This window comes from Tachypleus tridentatus, chromosome 8 (genome assembly GCF_004210375.1).
Source record: "Tachypleus tridentatus isolate NWPU-2018 chromosome 8, ASM421037v1, whole genome shotgun sequence".
Classification (NCBI taxonomy): domain Eukaryota; kingdom Metazoa; phylum Arthropoda; class Merostomata; order Xiphosura; family Limulidae; genus Tachypleus; species Tachypleus tridentatus.
This window is the reverse complement of record NC_134832.1, coordinates 154,622,365-154,638,756: the sequence shown is the minus strand read 5'-3', so window position 1 is coordinate 154,638,756 and position 16,392 is coordinate 154,622,365. Positions and strand designations below refer to the sequence as shown.

Here is a 16,392-nt window from a genome sequence, read left to right as displayed (position 1 = left end):
TTAAATATTAAGTTTTATATCTACGTTACAGTAACAAGGATCAGCATTGTGGTTAAATATTAAGTTTTATATCTACGTTACAGTAACAAGGATTATCATTGTGGTTAAATATTAAGTTTTATATCTACGTTACAGTAACAAGGATTATCATTGTGGTTAAATATTAAGTTTTATATCTACGTTACAGTAACAAGGATTATCAATGTGGTTAAATATTAAGTTTTATATCTACGTTACAGTAACAAGGATTATCATTGTGGTTAAATATTAAGTTTTATATCTACGTTACAGTAACAAGGATCAGTTTCTTTGAAACTTGCTGGCATTCATAAATATCAGGACATGCTTTGTATTATAAACTTTTATCATAAATATCAGGACATGCTTTGTATTATAAACTTTTATCATAAATATCAGGACATGCTTTGTATTATAAACTTTTATAAATATCAGGACATGCTTTATATTATAAACTTTTATCATAAATATCAGGACATGCTTTGTATTATAAACTTTTATAAATATCAGGACATGCTTTGTATTATCAACAAAACATATACATGTACATTGGAGTTTTCTTCATAATTTAAAGTTTTAACTTAGGTAATCTGTACTATGTTTTTTATTCAGCATCATTTGAGATCTCAAAGTTCAACTCTTAAAAATAGCACATTATTAGTGTTACCCTGTTTTATGTTTCTTGCAATTCTAAACATGCACGTTTTTTGTTTTTTTTTGTTATTCAAACATAACATTTCTCTTTCACTGTTTATTAGGTAGAATAGTGGGCTGCTTAAAGTGAATATTTGATAGCATATCATATTTGAGATATAATATAAAAGTGTAAAAGAAAAATGTGACTTGAATATATATATTACTTTTAAATACTCTGTTATATATATATATTTGTAAACTAGCTGTAGTTTATTTTGTAACAAGTCTGTATGTTATGGCTTGGGAGTTAACATAATAAGGACATTTGTTATGTTTATGTGACAAGTCCTACATACATACATAGCTTTGAGGGAAGAATATAAGTATTTGGTAAATTGAATATGAATTTGGTTTATTTAAAAGATGTGTTTTATTTTTTAGGAGACAGATTGTTCAGAGAACTGAACCAAGTGCTACTATGTCGGAGTACAACCTATCAGAATGTGAGTTTAACACGTGAATATAAGATCTCAAATGTACTGTAGTCATTTTTCATTTCATTTATTGAATAGAATCTACATATACATATATAAAAGTCTATCTTGTACAACTTTTATGAATATTTCTTGTGATTTAGGTAAACTTTTACTTTTCAAAATGATCTCTTGTGTTTAACATGTAACCACCATGAAGATATATGTACCATAATTATTAGTGTACCTACACCATATTTGTCAAACATTACAAGTTGTTTATACAGGAAAAGTCAGATTTCTTAATTGTTTTACTAAACGTTTTACATGACTTTAAGGATTTAGTGTCAACTGCTCTGAGTGCAAAATGAATTTTGTTTATATAAAAGTGCTTTTCTTTATCTGAAAACTGAAATTTCGTTTGAGTAACCTCTAAAGTCTTTTAAGAAATATTACACAATTTTCTTTAGTAAAATTTATATTTTATCAGTTATTTTCCCCTCATGTTTTTTTCCCATTTGCCTGATCTTGTCACCACTATAAAATAAATGACATAAATCTAAATTACATTTCTTTCTTTCCAAAATCACTATATTGTAGCATGGAACTACAATTATTTTTTTGTAAATAACATAAAGCTTTTAACAGAATATATCTCTTTATACTGAATTTTATTGTTCTTTGAATCCTGTCTAACTAATAATTCTACCACACAAGCGATAAATCGTTTGACAAATATGTAGCTCATGTTATCAGATTGAATTACATAATGTACAAGTTGCTTGTAAGGATACTGCAGATAGAATTTGTCATTATTTTTTTCATTATCTCGCATAACAAGTTTGTAATTTTTTTATAATTTTATAATAAATAATACAAGCAAAGAACAAGAAATGTAGTAGTTAATTGTATCCTTTTGATGATGAAACTTAAACCTTTTTTATGCTAATGCTATTACTTAAATGAATAATTTTTTATTTAAACAAATACTGCACCGAAGAACAGAATAATAACAAGTAAAGAGCAGACAATGCCCTATCATAATTTTTCTGCTTTCTAACTATGTAATAAGTGCTGTTAAAAATTCAGCTAAGATGTTGGTGTGTTTCCTGTGGGAATAAAAGTTGAACTGAAAATGAAGCAGGCAGTTCTCTGTACAGAAAACAGTATAATATATTTAATTTGATAGATTAAAAATTTGGCTTTGTATTGGTTATAATATAAGAGTAAACATCAGATAAAACTATTGGCTATTTGTGAAACAGAATGTAAGAGGTGGTTGTGGCAAGTGTATTTGATTTTCTTGCGTATAGCTCAGTAAACAAATAAGATTTAAGGCTATAACAAATATGCACTGTCTGAATAATAAATATAAGTAATTTACATTAAATTCTGTACTTTTCAGAAGGCTGTTAAATAAATTAGAAGAGGGAATACTTAGAGGAAGTCACAATTCTTGTACTAGGACAGATAGACCATGAAACAAAAATATCCCTTACAAAACTAACTTTGAAACTTATATAACATTAAAAGTTGAGTTGTTAACTGTATTTTGGTGTCAATTTTATTCCTACACATTCATAATAAAGTAATGGCCTGGCGTGGCCAGGTGGGTTAAGGCGTTTGACTCGTAATCCGAGTGTCGCGGGTTCAAATGCTGGCTGCATCAAACATGCTCGCTCTTTCAGCCGCGGCGTGTTATAATGTGATGGTCAATCCCACTATTCATTGATAAAAGAGTATCCCAAGAGTTGGCAGTGGGTGGTGATGACTAGCTGCCTTCCCTCTAGTCTTACACTGCTAAATTCAAATTTTTTGCCTACCCTCCCCACTTTTCTCCAGTATCTTTCTTTCATTCATCTACTGTTTGAGGCTTTTCTCCATTTCCCTGAGGAGTTTTCAGCAGATACACAAACTCTTCTCTTTATCATGTTGACAAACTTGTCTTTATCAATTCATATATGGCTTTTTTGTTGTTGTGACCTACTTGGTAAGGATGCCCTCCTCTTTCATATCCATCTCCCTTCTGGCATTGTTGAAGCATGGTCAGCCAGCTTTATATATCTGTAGTGCTCATTTGCCACAAATCCTTAAATTCTTCAAGTCCTATCAGAAAGACTTATTTTTATTTTCCTATGTACTTCCTGCTATCCATGAAATCCATTCCTTGCTAGCATCTTTCAGAAGTGGCTCAAAATTTTGTACTTTTTCAACAGTGTCTTTATGTAAATCACCCTTCTCTAGGGTTTTATTTCAGACTGTTAATGGTTCTGAAAATCTCTTGGTATTTTATCATTGATCTCTTCAACCTTAACTACTTCATCAACCATTCTTAGTTCACCATGAAGTCTCTTCTCACATTTCAGTTGGTATTTTGTCCTTGTCTCAGATGCATACCTTCATATCCCTCTCTCTCCAGCTTCCAGGTATTACCTTCATTTTGTTCATGGAGGTCAAGTTTTTCAAATTCAGCATTTTATCTTTTGGTCCAGAATTGACATCTTACATGTTTCATCTGCTGATCAAAGCTTTTACTCATTTTCATCATGACCACTGCTTGTGGTTCTATCATTATATAGATGAATGGTTTCTTTAATTTATTCAAACAAACCTCTCTCACTTGTATACATTTTTTTGTAAAGGAGGCTGCTAATGTGGGATTTCTGGTCATGCTGGAGATGTTCTATCTCAATCCCACACAGTATTTGATCCCTTTGTAGGTGTTTTTCAACATCTTCCTCACCAGGAATCTGCCATATCCTCTTCATTTGAGGAATGTGGAACTTTTCATTTCCAAAGCCAACTCTTACCTTTTTCTCTCTGCCAGAAGTCCTCTCTCTGTTGTGGGGACATGGATACTTATAGAATCCCTTATGCCCTGCAGTCATGCAGATGTGTTGTGTCTTCAATGGAAGTTGCATAATCAAGTAAATCACTTGCAAGGCAATCTGAACACAACTTTAGTGTCATTCAGTTTGCATTTCTTCTATGAGTGTTTATCAGAGGAGAATGAAGATTATCCAGTGTTAGTTTTTGCAACAGTTTCTTTTCTTCCTACCCTAGTGTTCCACAACTTTCAGATTTTTTACTTAGCTCTTGGTTATCAATATCTATCAATGTGGGCTACAGAAATATCCTTCTGTTTTACCTACTCTCATCACTTTCTTGGTCTCATTTTTTCTCCCCTATTTTGTTCCTTTCATTTGATTTATCCATCTTGTCCAATACCCCAATCTTACTGGAGTCACAATGTTCAACTGAACTGTGCTGTGTCTTTATCAGGATGGTTGAGCTTGAGTACAGTGTTCAACCCACCTATGTTGTGTTTCTATCAAGATGGTTGAGCTTGAGTACAATGTTCAACTAAAAGGAAGAACCAATTTGTAGTATTTATATTTGTGGTGTATGTATATACTTCAGACTGTTGTATTAATACTTATTTCCTGTCATTCAGTGTGGTGTATGTATATACTTCAGACTGTTGTTATTAATACTTATTTCCTGTCATTCAGTGTGGTGTATGTATATACTTCAGACTGTTGTTATTAATACTTATTTCCTGTCATTCAGTGTGGTGTAAGTATATACTTCAGACTGTTATTATTAATACTTATTTCCTGTCATTCAGTGTGGTGTATGTATATACTTCAGACTGTTGTATTAATACTTATTTCCTGTCATTCAATGTGGTGTATGTATATACTTTAGACTGTTGTATTAATACTTATTTCCTGTCATTCAGTGTGGTGTAAGTATATACTTCAGACTGTTGTTATTAATACTTATTTCCTGTCATTCAGTGTGGTGTAAGTATATACTTCAGACTGTTGTTATTAATACTTATTTCCTGTCATTCAGTGTGGTGTAAGTATATACTTCAGACTGTTGTATTAATACTTATTTCCTGTCATTCAGTGTGGTGTATGTATATACTTCAGACTGTTGTTATTAATACTTATTTCCTGTCATTCAGTGTGGTGTAAGTATATACTTCAGACTGTTGTTATTAATACTTATTTCCTGTCATTCAGTGTGGTGTAAGTATATACTTCAGACTGTTGTTATTAATACTTATTTCCTGTCATTCAGTGTGGTGTAAGTATATACTTCAGACTGTTGTATTAATACTTATTTCCTGTCATTCAGTGTGGTGTATGTATATACTTCAGACTGTTGTTATTAATACTTATTTCCTGTCATTCAGTGTGGTGTAAGTATATACTTCAGACTGTTGTATTAATACTTATTTCCTGTCATTCAGTGTGGTGTATGTATATACTTCAGACTGTTGTATTAATACTTATTTCCTGTCATTCAGTGTGGTGTAAGTATATACTTTAGACTGTTGTATTAATACTTATTTCCTGTCATTCAGTGTGGTGTATGTATATACTTCAGACTGTTGTTATTAATACTTATTTCCTGTCATTCAGTGTGGTATGTATATACTTCAGACTGTTGTTATTAATACTTATTTCCTGTCATTCAGTGTGGTGTATGTATATACTTCAGACTGTTGTATTAATACTTATTTCCTGTCATTCAGTGTGGTGTATGTATATACTTCAGACTGTTGTATTAATACTTATTTCCTGTCATTCAGTGTGGTGTAAGTATATACTTCAGACTGTTGTTATTAATACTTATTTCCTGTCATTCAATGTGGTGTATGTATATACTTCAGACTGTTGTATTAATACTTATTTCCTGTCATTCAGTGTGGTGTATGTATATACTTCAGACTGTTGTATTATTCTTATTTACTGTCATTCAGTGTGGTATGTATATACTTCAGACTGTTGTTATTAATACTTATTTCCTGTCATTCAGTGTGGTGTATGTATATACTTCAGACTGTTGTTATTAATACTTATTTCCTGTCATTCAGTGTGGTATGTATATACTTCAGACTGTTGTTATTAATACTTATTTCCTGTCATTCAGTATGGTGTATGTATATACTTCAGACTATTGTATTAATACTTATTTCCTGTCATTCAGTGTGGTGTATGTATATACTTCAGACTGTTGTATTAATACTTATTTCCTGTCATTCAGTATGGTGTATGTATATATTTCAGACTATTGTATTAATACTTATTTTCTGTCATTCAGTATGGTGTATGTATATACTTCAGACTGTTGTATTAATACTTATTTCCTGTCATTCAGTGTGGTTTATGTATATACTTCAGACTGTTGTATTAATACTTATTTCCTGTCATTCAGTATGGTGTATGTATATACTTCAGACTGTTGTATTAATACTTATTTCCTGTCATTCAGTGTGGTTTATGTATATACTTCAGACTGTTGTATTAATACTTATTTCCTGTCATTCAGTGTGGTGTATGTATATACTTCAGACTGTTGTATTAATACTTATTTCCTGTCATTCAGTGTGGTGTATGTATATACTTCAGACTGTTGTATTAATACTTATTTCCTGTCATTCAGTGTGGTGTATGTATATACTTCAGAGTGTTGTATTAATACTTATTTCCTGTCATTCAGTGTGGTGTATGTATATACTTCAGACTGTTGTATTAATACTTATTTCCTGTCATTCAGTGTGGTGTATGTATATACTTCAGACTGTTGTATTAATACTTATTTCCTGTCATTCAGTGTGGTGTATGTATATACTTCAGACTGTTGTTATTAATACTTATTTCCTGTCATTCAGTGTGGTGTATCTATATACTTCAGACTGTTGTATTAATACTTATTTCCTGTCATTCAGTGTGGTGTATGTATATACTTCAGACTGTTGTATTAATACTTATTTCCTGTCATTCAGTGCTCATATTTCTTTTTTCCAGCAAATAAAGATAGAGTGAAACTTCATGAACTTTTATCTAGCCTTAAACAAATATCGAGCCACACTACTATTAAAAAACAACTTCGGTCAGCTGCCAGGAAGAGTAAGACCTTAGATTCTCCACTCCCAACAGCTCAAGTTGAGAGGGTATGTGGATAAGTTGACAAGTATTTTTGGTAGTATAAACATGGCAGAACGTAGACTTCAATGGACCAGTCCTGCCTGTTGCTTGTAGAGTTAGCGAGGGTGCTTTAATGTTATCCTTTTTTAATATAATTCACAACTTAATTAATTTAGTACACTTATAGCTACTTTAACATTTAATTTATTTTGTTTTCACTTTACAATTGTTTGTCAAATTTTCTTTATCTCTTATTTTTCTGAGCTAATAATTATTCAGTCTTACAAATTTATCATAGATAAAACTTGCATACTAGAAATATGTACACAGTTGTATACATGTGTACTAATGTTTCAATAGTTATATTGATGACTATATATTCTGTGACTACTGTGTCTGTTAAAACGTGGGAACCTTTAACTGATTTTTTCTATCTGAAATGGATTTTATTATATACTGACTGAAATACCCATCCCCTGGAAGGAATTTATGTAAGTTCACTTTAAAAAAAAGTTATCTTAGGACAAGAAAAATTGCTTTCCTTATATGTAATTTTAAAATAAAACACCCATAAAAACTACAAACACAAAATTTGAAACTGCAAACTTACATATATATCTATGTGGACCCAACAAACCTTCATGTCAAAGTTGAAGATTTATTAACAGGGAGTGAAGTAGTGGTAAAAGAATGGAATAAAATCCTAAAAATGGAAAACTGAGAATTTGTGTATATCTCCCCATAGAGCATCCATATCAGTTTTGATGAATATCCATCTACACCCTTATTAGTGTTAGTGGTTATGTAGATATACAAAAGACAGTATTATACTTATATAGATTTATGAGATAGAATATCTTGAAATAAGAATAACAAACAATAATGTAAATTTTTTCCTCTCATGTATATTTTTCCAGATAAAACGTAGCTTGGCTTTCGAGAAAGTGAAGAAAGACCTTTCCAAATGGGACCCTGTTGTGGAGAAGAATAGATTTGTGAGTAAAGTTTTGAACTCAGCAAAGTTTCAAATAGTGCAGCATGAAAAACATCTTGATTACTAAGTGAACATAGTTCTTGAGTGTTGATAAGGTTATCAGATACTGTGTTGTTTTAAAGTAGTATACCTAGTTCTTAAATCTATACAATTACTTTATCTACATGTACAGCTTAAAACTTGTGTACAGTCATGTATATATACACAATTACTTTATCTACATGTACAGCTTAACTTGTGTGCAGTCATGTATATATACACAATTACTTTATCTACATGTACAGCTTAAAACTTGTGTACAGTCATGTATATATACACAATTACTTTATCTACATGTACAGCTTAAAACTTGTGTACAGTCATGTATATATACACAATTACTTTATCTACATGTACAGCTTAAAACTTGTGTACAGTCATGGAAATATACATGGTGTATATATACAAACAAGAGTTGCAAACAATAAAGAATATCAGGTAAATGGTAAATTTATTAAAGATTGTCATAAAAAGTCATTAGTATTAACATGTGGACCTTTGTTTTACACCGGTCTTTACTTGATTCTGCTCTACATTATTTCAGTGTACAGTGGTGGAACATTGTTCAAGTGTTTGTCATTGTTCTCCATAATTCAACAGTATTGTTTTATCAGTGTTTATTGCCTACAGCTTTAAGAGTTTTCATACTGAGGCTTTGTTCCAAACCATGTTTATAAGTGTTCCATTTGCCCCTTTACTACCAAAACATCATTTGTTGAATGTGTGGGATCATTGTCTTTTTTGAAGATTGGTCTCTTTCCAATGAGTCATGTTCCTTAGGAAATGTCATGAGAAATTAGAATGTTTGTAACACAGGGCTGCAATAGCTTTATGGTCTTGATTTTATTGTTCTACTGTAATTTCTATGTGCTGAATTAGGAAATATGCATTTTTATTCACCACTTATAGATTGTTTACAAAACATAATGTACTTTTTTACATAACTGAATCAATTTAGTTGAAACTGGGTCACATTTTACTATGTTTAAAATGTTCATAACCACTGGCTGTAGATTTCTATAGACCAGTTGCGACATAGTCATATTGATCATTTCAGAACCCATGAGAAACACACCGTTATCATATAAACAGTTAGCAGAATTGTTATATATAGATATAGCATTTGCTTGTTTGTGGAATTTCACATTATCACATTATTATTTTTCAATGTTATTTATTCAATAAATAACAAGAGGCAACAAGAGGTTGTTACTCAAACATATTTTGTTATATTTATGGTAAAGAGACAGACAAAACAGCAGAATTCTTCCAAAAATAGTATTACACATATTTTCAAATAAAACTTGCGAACAAAGAAATCATTGGCTTTAGACAGAGTTTGCATCATTTGTATCAAAGAGCTAACCCTTTTGCAACTGGTCACAGGTTGAAGGCCATGTGATCTTATTTATTGACTTACATTTAAAATTTTATTGAACTACTGTGTTTTGAATTTATGTCAATAAGTTTGGTATCAAGTTACAGATTATAACTGAAACTTTAATACTATGTCTGAATTAATTTCTTAATTTTCAAGAACACGTAAATATCAATTTTTGTGAGTCGTGGTATGTTGAATGCAGCATTAGTTAAAATTAGGTGTCAAAATACTAAGTATATTAGTTTTTGCACAAATTAGGAACACAAATTACCAATATTGACAAACTAGAATATAAATAAGAAACTTGTATCTTTTTATTTTGCTGAGATATGGTCTGTGTACTAAATCAAACACATTGGTCCTTTCATCTCCTTCCATTTTTGGAAATGGTCCTTATATTTCTTTAATATATGATGTGAATAACCAATCATCAGCTTAGAATGCTCTCTCTAGTGGTTTTCTTAGCTACTTCAATCTGTGAAAAGGCTAACATGTTCTTTCTGACTACGATTTCAAGGAGGTAAGTTGTGTGTTTTGTTTGCTAGAAGTTTCATATTTTTGTTGGATGTAAATATAACCTTATTATTAAGCGTAATGAATTGTAGTGGAATTGTATGGTATCAATATAGTTTTTTTATGATTTGTTTGGCTACTCAACTGTACACATAAAACCTTAAAGTTTATTTGATATCCTTCATGTGTAAAATTTGAAAAGGCTTAGCTAGCAGCCTATGTCCAGCAGCAACTGAGTTTAAGGGTTGTAGGTAAGACAGGTTTGCTCTATTTCTTTATTTATTGTTCTTTATTTAAAAGTTTAATAATGTTTCTAAATAGTAATAACCTATATACATACATATGTAATGTATAATAATTTAAATGTTATTTTATATTACATTATAGTAATTCACTAAATGTAGCCATGACAAGGGTCACTTTATAAAGGCTAAAGGTCAGTTTTATATTAATGGATATGATAATGAGTTTACGTGCACCATGTCAATGCAAGGTGTGTAATATTAGTTAGGGACAATGGGAAGGTCAGTATAAGAAAAAAATAATAAACATAGAATGTTGTGAGACTTAAGTTACTTAGACTAAACATTTGTGTTATAATATTTAGATCAGCAAAACCTAGAATGAAGGAACGTAATAACCACAGAGAACTGTAAAATACTGATCTGTGTAAAATAACCCACGTTGTCAGAGAAAAATATACACTAAATTAGAATAAGAGGAAAACGATAGGATTTTAGTTTCAGATGAGAAAAAGAAAGATACAAGAAACCTTCTACACTATTCACCTAACTGACAACAGGTAACCTAACATGGAAGTCAGTAACATATTCCAACTGCTAGTTGATGAAGGTTTTAATGGGAGGAACAACTCCATCTAGAATATCTACAATCAAGTTCTGGTCAAAACCAACACAGAAACAGTTCTTAGAATTTCTTTGAAGAAGACAGCAGATTGACAGTTGAAATTTAGGATCAAACTTTAGAAATTACTGCTAAACATTCTTTATGGCTAAACTCCCAACTATATCCAACCATCTCTCAAACTAAAGTTTCAAAATGTATTATACCCAGACAAAGGCCTAGAATATTCTACACACCATGAGATATTATAGTGCAGTAATACTCAATTAAAACAGTGAGAGAAACTTGGAAGTTGTAGGAACATGACACAAGAGTATAACAATCATTTCAAAACTAGTGAACTACTTATGCACAATTAGTAAACAGTTATGTACACAAACTTGCAATAAGCTATTGCTTCTCAAAATAAATTTAACACTCACATTAAACTTACACTGAAACATTTATGCATATCGAATAGATAGTGGTATTCTTGAGGACAAGAAACCCACTTGAAATAAAAATGTATTTCAGAATGGCTGGTATGGGTATTAACACTATTACTAATAAAGCAGAGAACTTGAAGATGACCTGGCAAGGTCAAAACATTGTTCTCTGTTTTAGTAGTAAAGGTGTTAATGCCCATACAAGCCATTCTGAGACAGTGATACTAAATTGTTTGGTCCCATTAAAATGTTTTTTTTTAAGTACTTACTTTAAAGATTTATGCATATTGCTTTGTTTTCTGCTAATTCAGTAATGTGTATTTCTACATGTTATGTAGTTATTGATTTTGCATCAGTTTCTAATGAGTAGCTAATAAATGGGCTTTAAAACTTTAAACAAATAAGTATAATGTGAAATTTGCTGAAGTGAAAGTTTCTAGCATTACTGATGTATTTAGATTACTGGACTAAGTATTGTCTGTAATGTGGGTTGTTGACCACACCTTATATTTATATGGTATTGAAGAAATCTATATTTGTTTATTACTGTAGTGATACTAAAATTATTTGCCAGATCAATTTGCTTGTTTAATTTCTATACTTTTATAAACATCACAAACATTAAAATGATTGTAATATAAGACAGCTATACATGTTAATATCTTTGGCTTTTTTCAGGCAGAACAAATTGTCTACCCTTTAAAACAACCAAGCTTTAGTTTAGTGCCAGCAGCAACATTTGTAAAAAGATTCCAGGTGAGAACATTACAGAAGTTTTGTTTTCATTTCTTTCTTCATATACGATGTTACCGGTAACATTCAAGTGTGACAAAATAATCCTAAATATTCCTAATACCACCACCCCATGTGTGTTTATCAGTTCTAACATCAACAGTTGTTTTTGTGTAACAATCTGTTGACCCAGTTTTGTAATGAACTGATTTTGTATTTTAATTACTATTAGTTAATAAAACCTTAAATTTATAACAATTATGTTCAAGTAATTCTATTTCAATCTTAGTAATAGTAACATCTAAAAACAAGTGATATGGTTTATTAAAGTAATCTTATATTGGTCTGTATAGGTGATGGTTACAAGATGTTTTACATTGTTGAAAGATATACTAGGTGATGGTTACAAAGTAGGTAATGAAAATTATATTAGGTGTTGGTTACAAAGTGGGTAATGAAATTAATACTAGTTGATGGTTACAGAACGTTTTACATTCATAAAAGCAATGCTAGGTGATGGTTATAAAATGGTTTTTGGTGATAAGAACTGTATTTGTAGCCCACCAGCTGCAGGAAAAGTTTTTAAAGAAAGTGGCAGCAATCTTTATTAGTGGTCAAACATTAGTGAGGAACAGTGGTTGCTGTGAAGTGGTAATAAGGGAAGGAGTAGCAGTTAGATGTGATAAAAAGAGGGAAGTCTTGGTGGTGATAGTTAACAAGAAAACACTACAGAAGCTTCAAACAAACTTTACAAGCAGTGGTTAGACCATTTCTTTACAGAGCAGAAACATGGGCTATTATAAGAACACAGGAAAGTTATGTATAAAGAAAAGATGAAAATGTCACGATGGATTTTGGGAAGAAGAGCAGTAAGTGAAGACATGAAGAGGAGATGGTTTGGAGAGGTAGTAAGAAGGATGTGCAGTGAGAAGAGCATAGGAAATGTCAGGTATGATGTAGAGTAAGACAGAGAATACAGTGAAAGGAAGGCAGTGGAACTGAAATGATGTACAGGACAATAATTTGGAGAAGGAAGACCCAAGCAGCTGACCACTTACCAGAATGGAATTAAGACCATAAGAAACAGTAAAGTAATTAACAACTCTTTCTGATGCAAAATATTTATGCAATGAAACCATTAAAATGTGTTTAATTTAAGGTTTAATATTAAAAGCCAGAGCTATTTCTTGTACATAATAACAAAGGGAAGAAGAAATATGGATCAACTTGGGGTACCAGGTTCATCTGGAGAGAGACTTGGAACAAGTTGTACCCCAGCAATGGGAAGCAAAGTTTAATGTGATGTATCAGTTGAGAGTTCACAAACATAAAGATCTAAGTCATAATCTGTCCTTGTGCTTCATACATCATAAATCTCCAGTTGGAAAAGTGAAACAAGCTGCACGTACACTGGATGTTTTCATGTCATATCTTTTGAACTGTCACATACCTCAAGCAGTTAAAGAATGATACTAGGATTCATGAGATTCCATACTAAGTTGTGATGTACAAGTTGCTGAATGCAGTACATATAGAATTCTGTGTGATTGGACTATTGGAATAAGTAGTATGAACTATTGCCCTCAAATGTTAAACAGATTATTGAAAGTAAACAGGGAAGTGGATTATACTTTGGACATCAGAGTTTAATGTCAGAGCTCTTTGCAATTGAAGGTATGCTACAGGTCTATTATAATCTGTTAGTGCATGGCTGGATGTGACAACATGGACTATAATGACTTTATGGCTCCAAAATTGTTTTAATATAAGATATTCAACCTCTGTAGTGGTTTTACTGCATGCAGAAGTGTTCCAACATTTCATAATAAAGTTGCATGTATTAGCACTTTATATTACTTTCAATAGTTGGGTGATTACAGACAAGACTGATTTCCAAATGTTTTATGCCTTTTTTCTGGTGAGAGTGTATAATTTTGTTTACCACAAAATTCAAATACTTTTAAAAACTGAACCAAAACTTAGCTTTACATTTTTTTCCTAACATTAAAACTTCTATTGAAATGCATAAATTTTAATTATAAAAATATCTGAAACTCTTACAGACTTCACCACTCTAAATAAATATAATTACACTTGTTATTTTTATTTTTTATAATGTTCTTTCTATTTGTACAGTTGACACTACTCAACAAAGATGACTGAAATGTTCTTAAAGCTAGGCTGTGTTTGTTTTTTCACCAAGTTTTTGTTGTCATATTTACTTGGGTTGTGACTGTTTTGTTCCAAGTTAAAACATAAGTTAACTGTTTCAAGGGAAAGTCACAACTATGTTAATCCCTTTTAACACCAACAACAAAGATAATACAAAAACTGCACTCATTTTCATAATGAAAGCTATTTTTGTTATAGACTAAAACTCCGCTGGAACTGGAAGTGGCCAAAATGCTTGGTGAAAGTTCAAATGTTATCACTCAGGACAAAGAGCTAACACAAGCCGAGGAAGAAGCACTGAAAGCCATGAGCCTGGAGGAAGTATGCATGTTTTGGTTCCTTGTTTTCTTAAAAAAAAAAATTGTAACTCAACACCAGAATTAAAATGTGAAAAATATTATTATTGTTAATTGTTAGCATTATTTTTGTCTTTCCACAGTGTTTTTCAACCTTTTATTTTCACTCATTAGAAAGCTTAATTTTAAAGTTTAGTTCATAAACTTAAATCACTATACTTTTTTGACACACAAACATAGTTTTTATACTTTTAATATCCCGTGGAATTCTTTACCTGAAAGGTTCATTTGATGTGAATTACATGACTAAACTGTTCACACTGTCTAATATTGTGACTTGGTATGTATAACATTTAATTGTATAGTGATGTAAATTTTTATTTAATGAAAAAATAACTTGAATGACTACTAAATGGCTCTTAATGTATTTGTAAAAGAAATGTTAACATAATGTCGTACTTAAAACAAATGTCACATTACTTGCCAATATTCAACATTTTTGGCACATGTAAAGGATAGTCTTATGTTGAAAATTGTGTTTTTCCTTGTTTAAATATGAGCAGGTGACACACGTTTTGTGTACATGTGTCATTGTCTATAGTATCATTTTGTTTTTGTTTAAGGTCATTGTCAGTTAGGATTTTAAGAAACAATGGGTGGGTTTTTGATGGTAGATTTAGTGGTAGGTATTGTGTAATTGTTAAGTATAATATCTTTGACCTCCTTATTGGTCTAATGATGTGTTATACAAGTGGAATATGATAGGCGTGTTCTTTCTTGGTAGGGATGAGTGTTTGTTTATGGGTGTATGTGAAATAAATGTGGTGGCTACATCAAGGATGAAACAATTTTCATCTGTCTACATATAAACACACCACAGATATATGAGGAAAGAATGCAACTTTCAACATAACAGTCCTAAAGAACACTTAGATAATATTGAACTGTAAAACCAAGACTTGCCTATAGGTAAACATTTAACTGTGAACAAATATTGAGAATGACTAGAAAGAAGATTAACCTATAGTCTGGGGACACTATATTCACGTGATTTAAATGAACACTTTTCTTTCTTATAAATTCTAATTTATTCCATATTTTGTTTCAATTGTAATTTCAATATTCTATTTCATTCATTTTTGGCATGTAATGTTTATGTAAAAGTGTAATTTTACATAGAATTCCATTCTCAACATTCAAAGTCCCACAAACACAATTTTGTTACATTCTCAATATGCATTTTTGTTGTAAATTCCATGATCTGATGAAGAGTGCTGGTTGAAAACTTCAAAATAAAAATATAAAAACTTGGCAGTTGGTTAACCTGTTCTTTTGATCTGGTACCTTCTTTTACCATCCATATTTACTTTGATTGAAGAATGCCCTCAATTTTGTATTTCTTCATTGTATAAGTTCAACAGTCTAGTATTTTTGAAGTTGTAATATCTGTATAGGTCAGTTCAGTTAGCTTACAAAGAGAATTATTAATTAAAAATGTTAAAATGTACAGTTATATTTTTTACATTTATTTATATATTTCTTTCCAAAACATTGAAATTTCAAGTCATGGTGTAAGGATTACACAGAAGAAATGAATGTTTAAGAATAAAAATGTAACTTGTATTTACTTATTTCTTTCCATTTTCTATGCTTTAGCTCATGAAAATGTTGAAAAACATACTTTATGTGTGATCTATCACACCCAGCATTGTACACTCCACAGTATTTGTTGATTGGAGAAGGCAAGGTAGCAGAACTGAGGATTGATATTTTGAAATTGCAAAGCGTTTATGTTGAACTCCACTGTGCTTTTTGGTTATTTTTATGTGCTGGAAAGTAAACATTTAAACTTGTCAAACACACAACTGATTACTATAAAAACAAAAGTTTTATTTTTCTTGTAAGTT

General features: G+C 30.9%; 1 protein-coding gene across 1 annotated transcript in view; it reads left to right on the top strand.

The window, feature by feature from the left end:
• The window catches only part of LOC143223783 (U3 small nucleolar RNA-associated protein 14 homolog A-like), a 45,314-nt gene that overhangs the window by 7,893 nt on the left and 21,029 nt on the right, over positions 1-16,392 (top strand). Inside the window, exons 4-8 of the mRNA XM_076452202.1 lie at positions 1,096-1,157; positions 6,950-7,095; positions 7,987-8,064; positions 11,964-12,041; positions 14,388-14,510. Of these exons, the coding sequence (XP_076308317.1) occupies positions 1,096-1,157; positions 6,950-7,095; positions 7,987-8,064; positions 11,964-12,041; positions 14,388-14,510 (487 nt within the window). The remainder of the gene's footprint in view (positions 1-1,095; positions 1,158-6,949; positions 7,096-7,986; positions 8,065-11,963; positions 12,042-14,387; positions 14,511-16,392) is intronic.